The 23,486-nt window shown below is 35.0% G+C and overlaps 1 protein-coding gene across 1 annotated transcript in view; it reads right to left on the bottom strand.

The window, feature by feature from the left end:
* LOC112042927 (lachesin-like) overlaps positions 1–23,252 on the bottom strand; it is a 41,056-nt gene extending 17,804 nt beyond the window's left edge. The window contains exon 1 of the mRNA XM_052883913.1: positions 23,005–23,252. Within this exon, the coding sequence (XP_052739873.1) occupies positions 23,005–23,083 (79 nt within the window). The 5' untranslated portion in view covers positions 23,084–23,252. The remainder of the gene's footprint in view (positions 1–23,004) is intronic.
* Positions 23,253–23,486: the final 234 nt, after the last annotated feature.

The following is a 23,486-nucleotide window of genomic DNA, read 5'->3' as shown; positions in this document are numbered from 1 at the left end:
ACTTTATTTAAAGGTTTTAAATAATTGCATCATGCTTGTAAAAATATCGCGATGTAGAATTTTAAGGCAACCTTAGGTCTTTATATTATTCAGACGTTTAAATCCATGATCTTATAGCGATAATGATAAGAAGCTTAAGCTTAGCTTTAGCATACAAAAGGTAGAAATAGGATATAGGATACAATAGTAGGAGGTTTAGAGTTCTAACTACCGGTTACTTGTATCCCCATGCCTCGCTATAATTATGTGAGAAAATAAAAACTTATCAAATGAGAAAATTATCAGTATATTATAATAAGACACAAAATATAGCAGATAATAATTATAAAGGTCGCTTTATTGGGGCTTGGTAAACTTACATGTCCTTAAAAACAAGGGATGCTTACATTTTTATTATAGTTACCGGGAGTTTTGTAAACCACTAGGTAAGGTAATACTAGGTACATTTTTTAGTTACAGTATTTTTAGCAAACTTTAGTTGTGGATTAAAAAAAAAATAAGAAAACCAATGTCGAAACAAAGGTTAGGATTCACAATATTGTCTACTATTTCCTACAGTACAAATTCTAAAAAACAACATATATTAAAAGCGTCACAATTTAGAAATGCATCCCTTTTAGTTATTTACTATCACTATTATAATAGCTGTACTTACCTAATTGACGTGCTAGTTGAGTATTTCTAAAGTTAGTGTGTTTTTGCTTACCCTTAGAGTAGGTTGCCTATTTTCAAAATTTCAAATAACCTAAAAATAGACGTTACATAATCTTTTATTTATGTACATGTGACGATGAGATGTAACTCAATGTTAATCTGATCAAATAAATTTGAATAAAAACCAAATTAGTTATTACGGTTATGGGGACAGATCTCGAATAAAATTTGAATGAATAAAATTAATATTGAAAATGCGAAGTGTGTAAAAATTATGTAAATCCTGATTGGTCAACACAAAATTATGTTTCTCGTAAATATAATAAATAACTGGTGAGAGTTTATTACAAATGTGTTTTATACAGTTTCAAACAATCCACAAAAGGATAATAATTACCATAATCAGATTTAGTTTAAATAAAGCCTGTTTTTAAACACATTTTATCATAAATGTTTGTAAATTTTGTATACTAAATAAATAATTTTTAATATTTTTATTATTGTAGTAATAATTTGCATCAAAATTTCATGTGTAAAATACGGCTAACTACAATTCATGTAGGAAATTAGCATTGTATTATCCAATTATGATAAGCCTAATGTTTCTTTATTTATTTACTAGCAGATAGCCGCAAGTATAAAAATATTACGCTTTTCCAATGCGAATTAGTCTGTCAAGTTCGTCGATAACACTCCTATGATATGCAAGCGACGGGGAGAAAGACTGCGCGGGTGTGAAATCGTGCGTGCGGGGAAGTGACGTGCTTCAGTCGTGGGTTTTTCATTCATCGCTACACGCCCCCTGGCAGTGCAGTGTTAAGAACGAAGTTGCCAAGCTATAAATAGCGGCTGCTATTTTTTTAATCTGACATCCCCAGAACAGAAAACGCTAAAGCTAACGATTTTAGCAACTATTTTTTACAAATTTCGACCTTCTGTGAGCATGCTATTGAAAATTTGTAGAAAACCAAAATCGTATTATCGTCCTTATATACCAAACGATGGTTTTACAAAATACTACATTTTTATTTAGGTACTCATATTCTACTCTAAAAATTCGGGTCGAACTTGCCAAATGCAGAAATCATTTTGCTCGCGACTTCATTTTCGTAGTGCACTTCGCATCTCTGGTTCTGCTAAATGGCATGAAATGAAAATGGCTTGCTCTAAGCTACAGTAGATAGATTTGAGTAGTTTTTATCAATTTTTAAGTGACCTCCAAAAAGGAGGAGGTTCTACGCTCTTAAAAACGTTATCATCATCATTCCACCCATATTCGGCTTACTGCTGAGCATCAGTCTCCTCTCAGAAAGAAAGAGGTTAGGCCTTAGTCCACCACTTTGGCCCAATGCGGATTGGCAGACTTCATACACATAGATGTTCTTTCAGGTATGCAGGTTTCCTCCCGATATTTTTCGTTCACCGTTTGAGATGCGTGATATTTAATTTCTTAAAATGCACATAACTAAAAGTTAGGTAAGCCCTTCGAATCAAAGGCAGAGAAATATCAAATCAGACATTGTTATAAAATTAAACAATTACAATTTATCATTCAGATCAAAGCGCGATTGCAACTTTTCTAGAACCGCAGGTTTAAAGTTTTAGATATAATAAAAAGATAACAACAGAACGGGTAAAACAAGAAAGGCATCAAAAGTAATTGTCGGTATATTTGTATAGAAAAGTTTCGAGTTTGAACGAGCACTTTATAAAGTGGATATCGTGTGTTTACATGAAAACAATTGAATTTGTCTTGTTTACTTAAATATTCTGCGTTTATTTTAATTAGCGTTTTCTCCCGACAATAGACTTCATATTTCTAAAGTACCTAATTATAATGCTGGGCTCAGAAAAAGTTCGGTCCGCTTTCAAAATCATACCATTGTTCGGAATAAGTTTAGGAAGTGCGAATATAAAATTTCCATACACAACCGTAATGGCGGTCTTAATTTGAATCTATATACAACAACATTTTCACTGTATAAACAATATTATAAGTAAATGCCAGAGATAACCAGTTTGATTCCCAGCTCTTTATTAATATTTTTAAATTAGCTAATTGTTCATTGGTGGGTTTCCGTTGTAAATACGACTACCGATTTAGTGGTCCAGTATAACGCTTTTTAAAAACTTAGAGACAATTGCATAGTGTTAAACAAATTCAATTTATTTGCACAAAACAATACTATTTGATATTTAAAAAAAAATAATATTTTAAAACTACATAGTCTGTTGTCCTAGCATTTAAAGTCTCGTATATTGTGTGTAATATCAAATAAATAAAAAATAAGAACAAATAACAAGATAATGTTTTTCAAATGTTTATAAAAGTATGCACGGTTGCCTATATTTATATTTCCTTGTATTTTTAACAGGTGGAATATGGTTTATACGGATAGAATTACGTGCTATAGCCAACTGTATAATATAAATGTTATCGTTGCTTGTTTCTCGCTCTAAGCATTTATTGTGCCTAGAGCAAATTTGCTTGTGGGACGCAATATCCCAGCGAACGGGCCTTGGGGAGCTATTCTGTTTTATTTGCCCGCCCTGAGCCGATAATGAACGTTTTTTCCCGTATCTCGCACGAGAAGTCAATACGCTAAAGGTATAATAAAGCCAGTAGCCTTCTCACTTATGTCTCCACTTGGCACTCAAATTTTATAGCTAAGTAATGTTCTTCAATGGTGCACATGTGCTACGAAACAATTTGAACAAAAAAAGCTCTTGTTACCAAATGTTAAGGTCGTGTTTACAATAAAATGACTTTGTTAAAATACAGATTAGGCGAAATGAAACAATAAATAGCTGTATTTATAGGCAATAAAATGCTTTCGCAATGTTTATGGGTCTCGTGGCGGTAATTGTGGATATGCCAAAAGTCAATTTGGGTATGGGAAGTTTATTTATATTTGTCTTATAATTTACATAGAGTAGTCATTACTTACATCTAGCTATGTTTCACTTTGTTCATCATCATAACACCATTCATATTCATCTACAACACTATATACAAAAAAGATTATCTATTTTCGTTCGTTTATTTATTTTTTTAAGGAATATGATAAAACTTTTTATTTGTATAACTGTAATAGTATCTAAAAAGGCAGTTTGTATTTGGAATGTTCATATCTCTTCATTCTAAGAAATTAATTATAACAGTAATAGTATCTAAAAAGGCAGTTTATATTTGGAATTTTTATATCTGTTCATTCTAAGAAATTAATTATAATTTAATTTTTTTTACTTAATATTATCAAGGTACGTAGGTTCAATTTTGTCATATATTAGAAAAGAACTACTACAAATTAGATGAACATTTTGAATGTGGGCCACAGATTTGCAGTTAAACGCACAGTGTGAAACTGTGTTAGAACTGTAAATTTTTAACTGAGCAGTTTTTTAAGTCTAATAATTTCGATTAGATAAACCTGTTCAGTTAAAACAGCAGAATAAAAACTGAAGGTCTGTAGCTCGCTTAAATGATGTCGCATAACTGAACTGAAATTAGTTGAAAAAAACTAAAGTAACTATGTTATTAACTCTGTCGTTGGGCCATAATATTTTGGATGGCCTACTAGAAACTACAAAGCCAGGCCCCTTTAAAGGAGAGAGGATTTGGAAGCCTAACATACCACACTGCTGTATGGTTAGTTAATGAACAAGTTAAGGCTGCCTCAGTTGATAAGGCACGAAATGAAATGCCTGTTACAAGTTAAATTTTTCATCTTAGACTGCATCATCACAATATCATGTCCGATTGTAGTTTTTCTTGTCATTAAATAAAATAACTAAATAATAACTAATAAACTAAAAAACACGCTTTTATCACGCACCTGAAAATAACTTATATTGGGTTTAAGTCACGTGACTATTGTTTTTATATTTCTGACAGCAAACCCTATTTGATATTTATATCATGGGGGTGTGTTTTAAACAGCTAGTCCGCCATCTTGGGGAGGCCGTCATATTGGATTTGTAATGATGTTTCTTAAGTAGTCATTGTATTGTCATCAGAGCGTGTGCAAAATTTCATTGTAATCGAAGACAGGGAAGTGGGTCAAATTAAGATTCCAAGATTTTCTTACATACATAGTGATTGGGGAGGCCGCCATATTGTATTTGTAATGACGTTTCTTAGCTAGTCATATAATTATTGTCATCAGATCTCAGAGCGTGTGCAAAATTTCATCCTAATCGAAGACCGGGAAGTGGCTTAAATTAAGATTCTAAGATTTGATTTTCTTACAACCATAGTTACAAGTGAATCTAATATAGGCGTGTTAAAAAATTACTGAGATTTAGGGTTTAAGTAATGGCGTGAGTAGATAAAACATCAGGAAGTAATATGTAAAGGTTTATTCATTTACGTACATGACTATGGTTTCGTGAAAACTGCTATCTTGACAAAAAAAGTCATCGCAGTATACCATAGAAGTAATAATTTCTACCCCACCAAAGTATAACAGGGGCTACAAAATACGATCTTTATCTTTTTATGGGTTCAAGGAGTGGGGTGAGCCGCGCGGGTGAATTTATGTCGGAATATTACTTTTCTTGGAGACTGTAAAAAGAAACTTTTAAACATCTTATGTAAGCACTGGTGCTGTGAAAGCATAATTTGATCTTTTAGATGCAAGCGTTTTTTGTGTCGACGAATACTTAAGCTGCTTTACTAAACTATTTAATACTAAATTAACCCAGTTATCCTAATTTTGGAAACCAGTTGGTAAAAATAAAACTTACGACATACAAATTTATTGATACGCACATGTACTTTGTAATAAGAATTTAAACAAAATCAAAGGTCTAACTCGTTAATAATTTTAACTGAGTATTACAACAAATTATAACAAATTCTCAAACTCAAATGGACAGAGTTTTGACCTTACTTGTTATCGCTATACGAAAATCGCCTCGAATGAAGCGTGTAGCGACTAATATAGCTTTATCGGCACATTACCACCACTTTTTATCCCTACTTTGATGTTATCATCTCAGAATTCGTCTAACACTATAGTATCTAAATCAAGATAGAGATTTGATGATATTGACAAAATTACCGGCCAAGTGCGAGTTGAACTCGCGAACGTGCGCGCGCGCAAAAAATCATGATTTGTTGTATGGGAGACTACTTAAAGATTTATTTTAATCTGTTTTTTTAAGTATTGGTTGATAAAGTGGCAACAGAAAAACATCATCTGTGAAAATTTCAACTGTCTAACTTTACAATCTGGTGACAGACGGACGGACAAGCGAAGTCTCCGTTATAAGATCCCGTTTTACCATTTGATACGGAACCCTCAAAAATACATGAGCGTCTATTGAAAGAGTTCTTTTTGCGTTATGGTATGGCTTTGGTCGTACAGTACGTAGGTAATTAAAATTTAAATAAGTAAATGCAAATTTTCTAGGGTAATTTTTCAGGGTTTCGTAGTCAACAAGGAACGCTTATTGTTTCGCCATGATCAATTTAATCTACGGAACCTACACTGTACATGACCGATACACCCTTGTTCAGTTTTTAACTTTGCTTTTGTAATTTTTAAGTTGGGAGTTTAATTCCTAAAAGCGTTAGCTTTTAGCGTTTTCTGTTTTGTGTTCCTGACAGTGAAGTTAAATAATTCGCTTGGTTGCTACGTTACGTCAAACTTAAAGCTGCTATAAATTTTTCTATTAAATGAATTGAAAACAAAAACGTTTTGTGTACGTTGTACACGTAAACAAACCATCAATTAATACGATTACAAAAAATAAAATAAGCTCAGATTTCACCTACAATCATATTATATGTTTTAAAGGTAGATAGGTTTAAAAGAAATTCGCTAGAGACTATCTGAATTGTAATTCTGTAAATGACGTCTAGCTTTCTAACTGCCAGACTTATCATTCCAGAATATCTGCAGTAACTAGTTTAGAATTCATACATATTCTACTCGTAACTAATCTACGATTTATTTAATTTGGCTCAATTGGTTTGAAGAGAGAGAAACAAATTTGTAACTTTGGTATTGTTTAAAATTTATAATCACTTTTTGATATATGACAGACAGACGAATTTACTACTTTAATTAAATGCACCCAAGTTGTAATTTTAGGCATAAAATGAATCATCATCATCATTATTAACAACCCATATTCGGCTCACTGTTGAGCACGAGTGTCCTCTCAGAATGAGTGATTAGGCCTTGTTTTTCAGATAGCATGGGTACGGTGACAGTCGTCTGTATGACGTACATAATACGTGCTATTATCGCGAAACTTTCTTTCGGAAATCTTTCAAGAATGAAACGAACTGTCACCCGCACCATCCTACATGAAACGATCTGTTGTCCACCACGCTGGCTTAATGCAGCCGGCAGACTTCACACACGTCGTGAACTGAGAAAATTCTCAGGTATCCTCACGATGTTTTTCCTTCACCGTTTGAGACACGTGATAATTAGTAATATTTAAAATATAAATAGCATTTATAAAACATAATAGTGAATCTATTAAGTATCTATTAAGACTTGAGGGGCCATTAATAAACTTATCCAATATGTTATAATATATGACGCGGCGCAATTATAGTATTTTCTACTATATGTGTTACGGAGTGAATACATTTTGTTGAATCCACAGGTGAGTGGAAGTGACTTCCTTACTTTTCCAGTAGACTAGCTGCCCATTCAAAGATGTAGCTGCAAAACATACCAACATAAGCATGTTTCATTATTGCACCTTTATATATAATTAATATAATAGGTAACATATTTATATAATTATTTCACGTTGAAATAATCTATACATATTGTAAAACTATATCCTCTACTGCGCCCGTCTGCTTGTTCGTAATAAACTCTAAAACAGAACGGATTTTAATACGATTTTCTTCTATAAATAGAGAGATTTATTAGGTTCTGCTATATCATTTCTCAAAGTGTTGTAACGATAATTGTTAAAAGTGTCTCAATTCATTGAAATTTCAAGGTTCAGAAGTTAACGCGTGGGCGATGTCGCGGGAGTATGTAAGTATATGAATATAAATAGTAAATGGTCTCCATTCCAATTGTTAGTTAAACGTTATTATTTTATATAATTTTTCTATAACTACAAAATTTCAATTTTCATTTCTTCTAATGCATTTAGGGTTCAGTGAAATAAATCATTATGAAACTTTTTAAGGCGGTAACAAGCTCCAAATGTAATTTATTTTCGTTGCTAAATATATCTTTCTACCTTTCAGACAGTAGCTTATCCTAGACGCAAATCTCATGCCTGCGATATATATTATTAATATTTAACATCACTGTAACAGTGCTCTTAACTATAATTCATCTTCCACGATTTATGATACCGCCAACATCACTTAATATGAATTTACGACGATATCCTTCATACAAAGAGTTTATTTGCTACGTGACTTTGCGTTAAATAATATTGACGGGCAATATTTTCTCTTTAAAGCGAATCACAGTCAGGTACGAGACAACGCTTTCAAGCAATGACTTGGGAGATTCAAAATTTGACGGCTTCCGTGGCGTGGTAGATTTGCAAGACGGAAGTCCTGGTTTCGATCCCCGGCTGGGTCGATTGAAGTATTCTTAATGGATCCAGGTCTGGCAGGTGGGAGGCTTTGGCCGTGGCTAGTTACCACCCTATCCGCAAATCCGCGATTAACTGGTAACAGTTTGGAATTGGACGTTTATCACTCTCCACCGCCGATGCTTTTAAAAACCATTAAATTATTATTAATGGAGTAGGTATAGGAGATTCATTTTCCTATTTTGTTAAATTGATACGTATGTTATTATTGTTATTGATTAATGTTTTTGTATTTTAATTAGTATGTTTTTCTATTTTGTCTTATTTTTGTTGCAGTTTGTAATTTGTTGAAGTGTTATTTTTGTTGTAGTTTTCAAATTGTGTCTTGTTCAAAGTTAGCCCGGTTATACCCCGGTAAGACGAATTGGGCAAGTGTAATGTCTTCCCGGGTATAGCTTAAGTAAATAAATAAAAATAAATAAATAAACGTGTCGGTAGAATGCCGTGTAGAAACCGAAAGGGGTGTTGATTATCATCCTCCTAACAGGAGGAGAATGAAAATCAATACCCATTTCGGTGACAAGTTAAACCACTTCCATCTTAGATTGCATCATCACTTACCATCAGGTGAGATTGTAGTCAAGGGCTAACTTGTAAAGAATAAAAAAAAATTGCGTATCATATAGCGACCGGCAGTATCGCAACCTTCCTGAGTCGCACTTTGTAACGTGACTCGTCACGCGAGCTCGAGTCTAAATGTAAGAAGTTTATTCTACTTTAACTACCCCTTGTATACCCGATCGATGCCTATTCTGCAAATTAGGGGCAAACACCATGCCCCAGATACAAAGCTTACTTTACAAACGCTAACAATAACCCAACAACTCTATCAAAGCTGAAATTCAGACCATTCTTTTGAGACGTCTGTTTGGCTTTTCTTTGCAAAGATATCATACAATTATCGTAACAAAGAGATTTCTAATTATTCTACGCAAACTTAAACAATGCTGTATAAACTTCACAGCTCTAACTTGGCCGATAAGAGCCGACGTAGTATTTTAAAATATCGTAAGTACCTAACAAATTTGTGAACGATCGTCGTGATTCGGCAACTTTTCTTCCAAAGTTAGCCGTAAGTTTCGTGGAAGTTTCCAGCCGTGTTTCCAAACCTTATCGTCCATAGAAGTAACAAGCCGAGATAAATGAAGTTTGGTTGTTCTTAATTTAATGGCTGGTCGGAAGTTTGCCGGATGTGATCGGATGGCGGAGTTTCTCGACCGTTTATTGCTCAATTATTTGCTATTCCTATCACTGGGGCCGGCAATAAAATTAATGTAATGATCAACGTTTATTTATTGAAACAATATTCTTCTTATTCGTCACTACACTCTTGGTAGAGTGATCGTGGTCGTCATTGGTGGTGGCAAGCTTTACAATCATTAGCCATAGCCGGGGGGTACGGAGTGTCGTGAAACAATATTAATAATGAATTGTATTTTTTACAGTCAAACAAATCTCTGTAATTCTTGTGGTTGTCCGTGTAATTTGGATTCCTTTTATTGTAAATTTTGTATTTTTAATAAATAAATAAAAATAAACTGCCTTGTAAGACAAGTGGTTAGTATTTGCCGCTGCCAATCACGACGTTCTGAATTCGAATAGGTCGTAAAACTTTTCTTTCTTCCAAGAAACTTTCTGTTAAATTTCTCTTAGCCCAGTGTTGGAATGTTCAAGGTATTACACTCCTGTTTATCGTTGATTTACATCTGATAGTGGACGTTAAGGAATTTAACATTTTCACCCTGTGCCCACCAAGCCGCATTGGAGCAGCATGGTCGGTCTAAGCTCCATATCCGCTATGTGTGTTAAAATAGACTTATAATGATGATAATGTATTTATTTATTAGTAAAAGTGATACTTTGTTCTGGAAAATCAGGCTAATGAGCCTACAACTCAACATTTTTATTGAAACGATAATAGCACAAATAAAATACCTCAACGTCCAGAAACATATAGTTAATACAGTTTAACGGGCAATTCAAAAACACTGGTGCACTACGCCATCATGTGCTATAATAATATTAATAAATTGTGGAAATTTTCAATTTTAAAATGCAACGCTCTGGTAAAGCGCTTGTTCAGTGTAAAATTCAGCTAAAAGCATTGTTGTGTTGCCCCGATGTTTGCGGCCAGCGGCTGACGGACAAACGTTTTCATATCGCTGTGGATTTTGAAAATGATATTATGACACCTGGTTCAAATATATTTACCACGGCCGCACTTTACTTTTGGATCGAGAATCTGCGGTAGGCAGACCTACCTCATTTTTTTATAGGTAAGTACGGTAGCCAATTATACATTTCGGACTGTGTTGGCTTTGGAGTCGTGATAGCCCAGTGAATATGACCTCTGCCTGCGATTCCGGAAGGTGTGGGTTCGAAACCGGTCCGGAGCATGCACCTCCAACTTTTCAGTTGTGTCATGTTACGTGTCTCAAATGTTGAAAGAAAAAACATCGTGAGGAAACCTGCATACCACAGAATTTCCTTAATTCTCTGCGTGTGTGAAGTTTATGAATCCGCATTGGGCCAGCGTGGTGGACACATTGGGCACATCATTCTGAGAGGAGACTCGAGCTCAGCAGGAAGCCGAATATGGGTTGATAATGATGATGATGATGATGGCTTAGGAAGGTTTCAAGGGTCTAAACCCTCAACCCTTCCAAATATAAAGCGCTTATGTTTTACAATTTGCTCGGCATAGTATGAGAAATCATGTCTCTTCAATCGCCAGTCACTAACATTCTTTTTTTTCTGAATAGACTGGTGCATGACTACAATCATGCCTGGTGGAAAGCAATGATGAAATCTAGGTTGAAGCGCGCTTGCCTAGAAGATGCCTATTCACTCTTGCCTTGAAGATGTACAAATCGTAAGCGTTAGAATACAGAAGTCGGAAGGTCATTCCACATTTCCCTGTTCTTATTAGAAACGTCAATGCGAAAAGTTTTGTGCGAGTCAACTGGACACCTACAATAAAAAAATGCCAATTTTCAGGGTGTCTCGTTGTTCTGTGGCAACTCTTTGAAAGACGCCGTTAAGTATTTTAAATACTTTTTTTAATTATTTTATTTAAAAATGACATTAAGTGTCTCTAGCAAAGAGTACAAGGCTAAACTTCTGACGGCTGGAGAAACGATTCCTCATAATATCGCGTAGAAAATATCAAACAATTACATTTTCAACTTTGCGAATTGCAGATCTGGAATATCGACACCTTCTACCTTCCACAGCCATCACAACCAAATTCCATTCAAATTGACTTTCGTACTTACTACCTATGGTAGAAGATGGCTGACTTTAACCTTTGCAAAACAAGGTAGGTCTGGCAATCGCAGCTTCGTTCTATTTATATTGCATTTGATTTTATTTCGTTACACCTTATTGTATAAGGAACAAAGTACAGAATAAAGTACTCGTAATATTATGAGAACCACTTTATTTTTGGAACAACCAAAATGTTCGCTACGCGCTGGATAGGATAATACTCAGAATACAGAAAACCACCAGAAGCCACGTTTAGATGTCATTCTATAGTGCGCAGTGTGTCCAAAAATTGTACACAACAGCCTGCACTCGTCGCAATTCTCACCCGCGTAATGTTGCTAGTACATGAGGCTGTTAAATTTTTCCCTATTTTGTGGTAAAAATTTATAATGTTAAAAGGAAAACAATAAGTGTACAGTTCATCACATTAAATGTTAACTTGTATGGTAAATAATAAAAACAGTGGGACCGGTTTTCTAGTGATTGCTAAGAGTCAGCAAGAAAATGAACTCTAAAAAATTTAAGACAAGGACAAATAAATAATAGATATAATATGACGGTAATTATAAAACCTATCAACTAACAAACTAAAGAAATACATATTTATAATAATAATTTTATATATTCCATATAATTATATTATATTAATGTTATAAATATGTATTTCAATCGCGTGCACAGTTATTATTATCTCGTCTTATTTCTCTAATTTTTATGTCTCTTAAAATTCAAGTATAAATAAGACCATTTAATCGGTTTAATATCTTTTAAGAATGTGTTTTGAAGATAAAAATATTTTATTTAATCCTCTTGCTCAAACAAACAAGCAAACAAGTAGGTACACAAACAAACAAAAGACGAAAACAAACAAATGTGCAAACAAACACACAAACAGACAAGAACGAACGAACTTATTATAATATAGCACGCCATTGTTATTTGTAAAATTTTAAAGCTTTAAGATTATTTTACACTTTCTTTATCTGCGCTGATTACCACAATTTTATTTCAACTTACTTGCCGGAACCTATGCCTACCTATTTAGTTGATTAATATTTTACATAAATAATAAATCCTTGAATTGAAATTAAAAGTAGGGAAAATCAAAACAATTACATTGGCAACACTTACAAAATGAAGGCATCGGTTTCTATGACAACTAAATTCACGTAAAAATTATTCATTATTATATCATAAGAATATTTATTTGTGCTACTTACACGTGAAATGTGATCCTATTCAGTTTATTTTTTTTACCAACGGCATTTTTACACGAAGGAATAGCACAAGACGGCTTAATTCAATTAAATTAGTCACCTGTATAGCACGTCAAACAACACGACAAACACAGAGTGAGTAATCGTAAAATGTGTAGTTCAAATGGCTTCACTTCTTTGCGCTATCACTCCTTCTGGTGGTTTTCTGTATTCTGAGGGATAATATTTTTATTTTTATGACACTGATGAGTTGCTGTCAAGCTGAAACGTCCTATTTGCTGTAAAATGTGAAAAAGTGATAAGTACTACTTTCTTATTACTAAAATTGGATGTCACAAACAAAATAGATTTTTCATGTTTTTAACCAAAGAACTTTTACTTTTAACGATACATTAATAATTTAAAAATACCTATCTAAAAGCACCGCAAAATTTAAAAAGCTAAAAACCGGATTGACCGCTTCCTACTAAGCTTTGAATAAAAATTAATTTCATAAAACTTTTGCACTTAATTATTACTATGTAAACAGGAAGTGCAATAATTAGTACCAACAAGTTTCCAGCGTGCCAATAAATTTCCTTTTTCCGCAGAGTTTCCTTTGCTTTGCTAATTCTTAACGCCACCCTTGAGAGCGTGAAACTGCTGTAACTTTCTCACACTTTTCTATCCGAAGGCATTTTTAGTTTTTTAATCATATTAACGTTAAAAAATTTCAGAATCTGTATAAAAATAATTAATTATAATATTACTATAGTAGTGTAGTGAACATACTTTGTTAAGAGAGTCCGCTTATACTATTTTGAAGAACATATTAAAATAATAATTTGTATAATATAACATTATGACAAATATTGTAGTGATATTATTTATACATTATGTCAAATTTTGTAGTTGGTTGGAGGGGCACATAGTTCGAAGAGTCGATGGACGTTGGGGTCCCAAAGTGCTGGAATGGCGACCCCGCACTAGTAAACACAGTGTTGGTTGACCCCCCCACCAGGTGGACTGACGACATCAAGCGAGTCGCAGGGATTTGCTGGATGCAGGTGGCTCAGTATCGTGATGTTTGGAAGTCCATAGAAAAAGCCTATATCCTGTAGTGGACGTCCATCGGCTGATATGATGATGATGACGATGATTATTTTCAAGTCCGTTATAAAAATACTAGTAGACGCCGCGCGATTTCACCCGCGTGGTTTCCGTTCCCGTAGGAATACGGGGATAAAATATAGCCTACAGCCTTCCTCGATAAATGGGCTATCTAACACTGAAAGGATTTTTCCAATCAGACCAGTATTTCCTGAGGTTAGCGCGTTCAATCAAACAAACAAACTCTTCTGTTTTATAATATTAGTATAGATTTTAAAATAGCTTAACGCCCCGTAATTTCACTCGCGTTGTTCTCGTTTCTGTAGGAGTATGGGGTTGAAATACAGCATATACCTCTCACAAAGAACGTATTGCTTTCCTTCTTAATTTAACCTCTTTGTAATTTATTAGTATAATAATAATAATAATAGTATAAAATAACTGCATATATTGTCAAGTAATAAAAATATTTTTCCCTGATATGTAAATTAAATTAAATTGAATTGCTTTAAATTTCTTATGAAAGTCAGTAATCTAGCTGCTTTATGAATGCCCAAACTGTTGAATCTAGCGTATTAAGCTATTTAAGGTATCTAAGGCCAGCTACTCACGATCAAGTTGAGTTAAGTCGATTTCTTTTCACACCATTAAGCGTCTTGCAAACTTGACGGTCAGCTAGATCGTGGATAGATGACCTAAGTCGGTGCAAATGAATTTCTGCAAATTCTTTCAATCAATTCAAATACGCAGTGGGTTGGATGAATTACTAAATACAGAAACCGTCTATCGATATTTACTAAAATTAGGCATTACACGAAATTTACTTTAATTCACTTAATTCATTTCAACGTTCATTACGTGGTAATAAATCGATCGGGAACCTTCATTCAGAACGTAATAGGTTTCATTCGGGTTGCGTGTTAATTCGCCTTCAGATACTATCGGCTCTAGTAGATTAATCGGGACTATGTTTTCAGTTACGGGATTTTCTAAATTGGCAGTGTAAGTGAGACAGGCGGGTGGTTGGCGCTAAGCTGGATTAGATCCGAGCTTATGTTATAACAATCTCCTGAGTACCTTCGTGTGCTTTCTATTATATTATTATGTTACTGCTAAGCTCCAATTACGTGTAATACAATCAATGATTGACTACTGAGAAAATAAATGTTCCTTCATTAAAATACTTCATTATTAATATCTATTGAAGTATTGCTAATTATTATATTAATAATATCATCATCATTTTAACCCATATTCGGCTTACTGCTGAGCTCGAATCTCCTCTCAGAATGAGAGGGGTTAGGCCAATAGTCCACCACGCTGGCCCAATGCGGATTGGCAGACTTCCCACAGAGATTTAAGTAAATACTCTGGTGTGCAGGTTTCCTCACGATGTTTTTCCTTCACTGTGACACGTGATATATAATTTCTTAAAAAAATGAAGAAATTAATAATATAATTACCTATAATTATAGTAGAATTATATGCTAGTAATTATAATAGAGCATATAGTTCGAAGAGCCGATTAATGTTGGAGTCCAAGGTGCTGGAATGGCGACCCCACACCGGAAACGCATAATTAGTTGACCCCCTCTGAGGTAGTCTGATGATATTAAGCGGATTACGGGAAGCTGCTGGATGGTGGCTTGAGACCGAGGTGTTTGAAAGTTTTTGAAGAAGGCCTACATCCAGAACTGGTCGTCCTTTGGCTGATAATAATGATGATCATCATCATTATCAACCGATGGACGTCCACTTCTGGACATAGGCATCTTACATAGACTTCCAAGCAGATCGAGCCGCCAGCATATAGCGGTTACCTGAAAACCGCTTGATGTCTTGGGTCCATCTATAGTGAGGGGTAGACCAACACTGCGCTTACCGGTGCGCATTTCACCACTTTTGGGGTTGAATTTTAAAAATTCTTGAATCACATTATATATCGTATTTTTTTATGATTTATGAACAAAATTTTAAAACTATAACACAAGTAAACACGAAGGACTTTCCTTACAAAGTTTCTACCCCTATTTCACCCCTTTCTATTTCTATATTAGGGTGCAAAAAGTACTCTATGTTTTGCTCCAATATCCCATTTACCATGATACCAAAATTCATCTTGATCGGTTCAGTTTTGATGAAAAGATTACAGACAGACAGGCTTACTGTCGCATTTATAATATTAGTATAGATGATAGTGGTCGTTAAAGAAACATTCACACATAAACTCGCCAACCCACATCGGAGCGGCATGGTGGGTCTATGCTCCACGTCCCATTCTGCTTTAAGAAGGGAGGCATAGCCCTGTAATAGCTGTCAAAATAGGCTAACATTGATGAATGATGATTACTAAAACCTAAATAAAGTATCGTAGTGAAATTTAATTAGATCCACGCAATATTATTTTACAAACGTGACCAATACTCGTCCTATTAATGTATCATGTGGTTACGTTATTGAAAACAGTTTTAATTCCTAATATTTGTTCTGTGATATCGCGATTATTCGCGCGGTACTAACGATAATGCTAACGGGAATCATATTCTATTTCACATGGTCCTACTATACTAACAGTAATGTGAAAATTTCAGTTTAATTTAATATTATCGTTTTGGTTCAAATTTTACTTTAAATAAATAAAAGACGTGTGGCACTCGGGGACTGCCGCGGTAAAGCTATTGCATAGCATTTTAATAATAATAAATGCACTTTGATCATTCATATTCAAAACACTTTATACACAAATTTTACAAGTACAGCTATTCACTGTAAATAAATACCTATACACTTATATACTTTCGCATAAACAGCTGCTTATGTATTCTTCCGATTTCGGAGTAGCTAGGCTATTCTGTAACGATATTTGTATTACTCGCAAGTGCGAGTTTCGAATTCACCTCTATCTCTCTCTGTTTAACACGATACTATAGAATGAGAGAGATAGCGGTGAATTCGAAACTCGCACTTACGAGTTATACAAAACATCGTTAAAGAATAGCCGTGCAGCTCGTCTCGATTCGTGCGAGTTTCGTAGAGTCGTACAATACATCTAATCGCACGCACACACGCCGTGTCGAAGACTGCCGAACTGAAACGACGTTAGACGATGCACGGCCTTCAAGCCACACCTCCGTGCCCGTCAGAGTGGGGAGCGTGAGGTTTTTTCGTTACGGAATTTCTGGATTCGGTCCCCGCGCTCAAGGCCCGCGATAGAAGCTATGCAATAGCTTAAAAATAACGTAACTGTCAATTTTCAAATTCAATAAAACCGAAGTGAACATGTAATAATTTAATCTATTAACCTTTACGTTATTCAACTTTTAATCTTCGCATTATAGCCATTGTAATGAAATTGGCTTAGAACATATCGGTTGGATGGATTTCAAAGTCCAACGGCCAGTTTCTTCATCGCAGTCAAAGTAACGTCATAAATCAAAATTGACGGTCTTATTCACTGAAAAATAAAGTCTTCTTTACTACTTACAACTTTTACTGTTACTTTAGCTTTACATGAAGAAACTGGCTGTTAGGAGGCTGAAATAATTTTTGTGTTTTTTTAGTTATCATCATCAGTAGAAATTTATTTTCGGCTCACTATTGAACACGAGTCTTCTCTCAGAATGAGAGTGGTTACGCCAATAGTCTACCACGCTGGCCCAATGCAGATTGGCAGACTTCACAGACGTAGAGGATTAAGAAAATTCTCAGGTATGCAGGTTTCCTCACGATGAATCCTTCCCCATTTGAGACACGTGATATTTAATTCCTTGTTTAGTTATATAATCATTTAACTAAAAAAATAAGGAATTAACAAACCAAAGCAATATTTGCTCGACTTATTTAAAAGTTTGCATACTGCGCCGTGTGTTGAAACTCTGCTGAATATCCCTGAGCATGCGATATATTGTATTTAACGTACCCTTGAGTCACGTAAAACTTTTGCTAAATTCCAACATAAAACGTTACGATTATTCTTAGTGTTTTGGAATTGAGAATATGTCGTTTGGGATGTCTAAGTACCGGCGATCCAAACGCAAGCTTGTAAGCAATTTTGGAGGTATTTATGTTATAGAACAATAGCTTTTATTTTTATAAGTTACTAGCGGATGCCCGCGACTTCGTCTGCGTGAAACTCGATAAAAACTTTCAATTACCTCTACCCTACCCATACCTTACCCCTACCCTATCCCTACCCCTACCCCTACCCTACCCCTACCCTACCCCTACTCTACCCCTTCCCTACCCCTACCCTACGTTGAAGTTTTTCCTGAATTTTCTTTGCTATAAACCTCACGGAGCCCGAGACCTTTTCAACGAATGCAAAACCGTGGTTACCATGATAAAAATTCTTAACTAATGTTCAGCTAATTCTTATCAGCTAATGAAAAAAATACATTTTATTTAATTAATTAAAAAAAAAAATGCGGGTTCCATTTTTTTTTATTTTGGGTTTTAAGCCTTATATTTTATGTTCTTTTAAGATAAAAATAATTTGTTCTGCTTAGTTGACACTCGGAATAAAGGCCCAGCTTTCATACAAAATTGCGACATGTCTATTACTTTATCCAGATTATCGGGAAGGCGACGGGCTATATGGCCAAAGTAACTCAAGATCCTCTGATAACATACAGTTGAAAGTCTAGTGGAAATGCGAAGCTGTTTCAGTATCGAGATGTTCGACACATCATCTCGATTCATCTCGACAATTCTTATACCAATCGTTATTTGTTAGTGAAACCGCGGGGTTTGCGGTTTAACGCCACGCCTGGAAACTAGTGCGAATGATGGCTAAAAGAATTCCGTTGCAACAAAATAATATAATAATTTTACGTGAATGGCAGTGGCCGTTGGTTGCAACCAAGAAGAATTATGACGTGTTAAAATTCCATGAAAGCATCGCGAATTTCACGCGTCACAAAAAAAGAGCACATAATTTAAATTTTACTTTGCAATGGCCGCCGCTGCCACTTACACGTTTTGTCGTTTTAAATAATAATTTATGTTAAACAATTGCAGTGTGCCGGTGTCAGTTTAAAAATATATTAAAGTAGCGGATGGCCGAAACTCTGTTTAAGTTAAATTCTATTTGTAGGGTTCCGTACATCAAAAAAAATAGAATTACTTTTTGTATCTCTCTGCATGTCCATCTCTCTATCCGTTTGTTTGACAAATCTCTCTGTCCGTCTGTCTGTATATCTGTTATTCCGTCTGTCTGTCTGTCTGCCTGATAGTCCATCTGTTTTTCTCGGTAACGTGTAAAAGTATTGAATGAAAATGAAAATATAAATACTCATATCCACTCAGTCACTCTATGATGAGAAAAAATACACTACGTTTACGTTAAAAATAGATACGGTATTTTAAACCACCAAAAACGTATATTTTGATACTCTCATCATAACTTAAAGGGCATTTTCGGTTAACCTAGAACTACGAAATATTTGCAAGTTATAACGTCTTATACTAAAAATCTAAACTAAACATTCGTAATTAAAAAACAAAAATTGTATTTTTTTAAAGTACGTCAATCAATCACGGAAGCTAAGCAAATATGTGCCTGCAGATATGTACAGAACCCTTGGTCAAGTCCAAAACTAGTTAATAAATGCTGGAGTTATGTGGTAACAAAAAAAAGCAAAGCAGTACATTTATTCTTTTCATTATTCGTATACTCTGTAACGGCAAAATATTTTAACAATGAATAAATAATGAAAATGAAAAAAATATATATAATTTCGTTCCAATTTATGTAATCAGTGGGGCAAAAGCAAATTGGCAAACAGTTCATTATCAACGCCTAAAGTTGTTTCAATCGCCCCAATGAGGGGAGATAAAAATTACGCTCACGTCCGAATGCAAATTACGCAATAATTGACGATTTTATTTATTTTTCATTTACAAAACATTTTAAACCTGTATCTCGTGTTTATATCATACTAGCGCACACCCGCGACTTCGTCCGCGTGGAATTTAGTTTTTCACAAATCCCTCGGGAACCATGGATATTCCCGGATAAAAAGTAGCCTATGTGTTAATCTAGAGTAAAATCTATTTCCATTCCAAATTTCAGCCAAATCGCTTCAGCAGTAGCGGCGTTAAAGAGTAACAAACATCCAAACATCCATACAAACTTTTGCGTTAATAATATTAGTAGGACTAGCGACCTGCCCTAGTTTCGCACGGGCGATTTGTATATACTATTATGATTAGACTATCATCATCATCATCTTATCAGCCAATGGTCGTCCACTGCAGGACATAGGCCTTTTGTAGGGGCTTCCAAACATCCCGATACTGAGCCACCTGCATCCAACGAATCCCTGCGACTCGCTTGATGTCGTCAGTCCAGACGAAACGTACGTCCCGGCAGCGGCTTTGCCCCAGCTTCTTAGATTTCTGATATATTTTTTGTACCCAAATATGTACATAAAAAATACATACATATTTGTTTATTATCGGTGAATGAAAAACATCGTGAGGAAACCTGCATTCCAGAGAATTATCTTAATTCTCTGCGTGTGTGAAGTCTGCCAATCCGCATTGGGCCAGCGTGGTGGACTATTGGCCTAACCCCTCTCATTCTGAGAGGAGACTCGAGCTCAGCAGTGAGCCGAATATGGGTTGATGACGTGACGTACTTATTTTCTGGTAAGGTAATAACTAGCCATTGCCGAAGCCTCCCAGCCAGACCTGGATCAATTAAGAAAACCTTAGTCCTTAGCTGGGTATCGAACACAGGACCTCTGTCTTGTAAATCCACCGCACACACCACTGCGCCACAAAGGCCGTCAAAAATGAAAATCAGTTGAAAAGTTTAAAAGAAATAAGCAAACAAACATCAGAAGTGACTTAATTTTATACTATGTAATGATAATAATTTTACATTGTGCGGTTATTTGTGGTTTATTGGTTTTCCGAGATATTATTATTTATATCGCAAATTAAATTTGTTGACCACCAAGCGCCCACGACTTCATATCCACGTGGAATTCATTGTATTTTTGGAAACTTTTTTAAGTAAAACGCCTTCTTTACGCACGTTTGACTTGGGTAGTACACTAGTAAACGCGTTACGAAAAATGTCATCGGGTAAGGTGATACAGACGTTGAGAGGGAGAGGTAAAGAAGTTTTACTTCAGTCATGTGGTCTAAAGCTCATTAATTTTTTTTTTCTTACAGCTTATTTCAATAAATAAGCTTATTGCTCTAAGCTTTCTATAAATATATGAGTTAATAATTATGTAAAAATCACATAATCACATAATACACAGTGTTTTATTGTGTACAGACAGACATATTTATTCATTCAATTCATTGTTTTTCTTATGGATAGCCCGCAATAGCCAGACTTACTTCATTTCAATCAAAGAAAAATAATTAAAATAAATAATTTGGCTATTTATGTTTATACTCTTCAAATGTTCAATTTAAAGATTAGAGATATAAAAGTCTCAAGGATATTTTGTGCAAAAAACAACGCTATCGGAAAGCCGTAAGAGCGGCGATGACGAGGCGAAAGCTCGTCCCGAGGTGAGGCAATTACATTAGCCCTCATTCGCACGAGAGTTTTTTTAACGGACGTTAAAAAAAAGTTCAAATACATCAAATGCATTCCCAAGTACGAGTATATGTTCACACGACAGCGTTTTTAAAACTCAACGCTTATTTTCGAGCAGTGTTGCATTTTATATTTTGGGCGTTGGATATAGACCTTCATTTAACTTCATAGTATATTTGAAAGCTTTTTTAACGTGCGTTAAAAGAACTCTCGTGTGAATGAGGGCTTACGTTGCCAATTAGCGTGCTTTGCAGTAAGGAGAACTTTCGTTACCCGTCTGGCTATCTGTTAGCTTTTCATGGCTAAATCCATGGTTCCCGCGGGATTTGTGAAAAACATACATTCATGTGAACAGGATTGCGGGCGTCTGCTAATGTTGATATAAAAATGAAGTATACAAGACACTAATGAACATTTATAAGTAAATTTATATGTTAGTGTAAGTTAGTAAATAAATAAATAAATAAAAAAAAATATTTGCTCTTCTGCTTTTGCTGAACTGGCTTTAGAGTGTTCAAGCCACCTGTGGTCAAGCCTCCAGAGTGAGGCACCTCTTCACAATATGCGCCGGACTACTAAATATTGTATCAGATTTTTGATCTAGCAGTCAAGCGAAAGCTTCTTAAGCTTTAGGTTGAAGCTTTTTGCTATAAGACTATTGACGTTAACTACCATTCCACTGCCAATTGTTTTGAAACTTTTCTTCTTTGGGTTTCAAAATATGGTCGTCACGTGAAAGTATTATCAATTAATATTGCGCAGCGTACTGACCAATCAATTAGCCTTAGACTAGACTATGACAGGTATTAGCTAGCTAGACTATAGTCTTTTGTTTTAAAGAATATTTGCCATACCTTTTAAATATGACCAATACTCCCATTCCCCTCCAAACTCGGAGAAGACTGTATTAGGAGTGGGTACGACAATAGACCAAAGGGGCGGGGATCGATCCACCACCCCTCGGTGATGAGTCCGACCGCTCCTACCGATGCGCTATTGAGTCTCTATTATCAAACTATTAAAATAAACTTGATGTTTATTTTAATAGTTTGATTGACAACATGTCATCTACCTACATAAGCCATCCAGTAGACACCAGATGACATTTGTTACACTAAAATTTAGATTTCGTATATATCAACTAGCATACTTCAAAAATAGGGAATCAGCCTGCAGGAGTGATTTGGATGCAGATGTTGACAATAGTCTCAGATGAAAAGAGAGAGAGAGAGAGAGAAAAAAGAAAATGAGAATCGCCGCTCTTTGTCAGGTTTACGCAGAAAATTTTAAAATGAATTTATTAGGTATGTCCTTAGTACATGTTTGTACTAAGGATATAGACATAGACCTAATAGAAATAGATCTTAAAGTGACGGGGATAGTTAGAGGAGACTTACTTTTCTATAGATCTATAACCATGAGTGTAATAATAAAAAAAGTTTTGCTTATAATTTTAACATTAAAGGCTCGGAAGAAAGGTTGACAAGTTTATTGCACATCTAAAGATTAAGGCCAGAATATTATAACATATGTTTAAATTAGTCTATAATGGTCATTTAAAAACATTCAGGTTAGTGACTATCCTCTGAAACAAATCAGTTCCTAAATTAATTTAATCTATAAATTCCTTACCAACACTATCCTTAAAACAAATCACTACGTGGAAGACAAGTCCGAAATGTATATAGGACAGTATTTTTCCAACCATCATTCAGTTCACATTGCACCACAGTTCACTCATAACATACTTTTGAAACTAATTAAAAAGTAATTTGAAGCACACGCATGGTCTTTCAATTCATCGTTTTGGCGCTATCTTCGTAGCGTTTAGAAGTTCGTAGCGCAATTTCTCGTAGCACCGCTACGTGCGAGCGTCTACGAACCTGTAGCGCGACTGAAGCCTTTACACCGAGTTGTGGCGAAGTTTGATAACTTGGTGCACATGCGCCCGATAACCTTCGCGAATAAATCCTCTTGATATTCCAAGCCGCCAAACGAAGTTAATGGCTCCAAGTAATGTAGTAGAAACGCTTGGCGGGGTACATTAAACGTACTCTGGTGAGATTCAAATATTCCGTTTGAACATTCATGTCTACAGATATGTATGTTCAGAT

The sequence above is a fragment of the Bicyclus anynana genome, chromosome 10, assembly GCF_947172395.1.
Source record: "Bicyclus anynana chromosome 10, ilBicAnyn1.1, whole genome shotgun sequence".
Classification (NCBI taxonomy): domain Eukaryota; kingdom Metazoa; phylum Arthropoda; class Insecta; order Lepidoptera; family Nymphalidae; genus Bicyclus; species Bicyclus anynana.
Note: the sequence above shows the minus strand (reverse complement) of the source record. Positions and strands in the feature narration are given on the sequence as shown.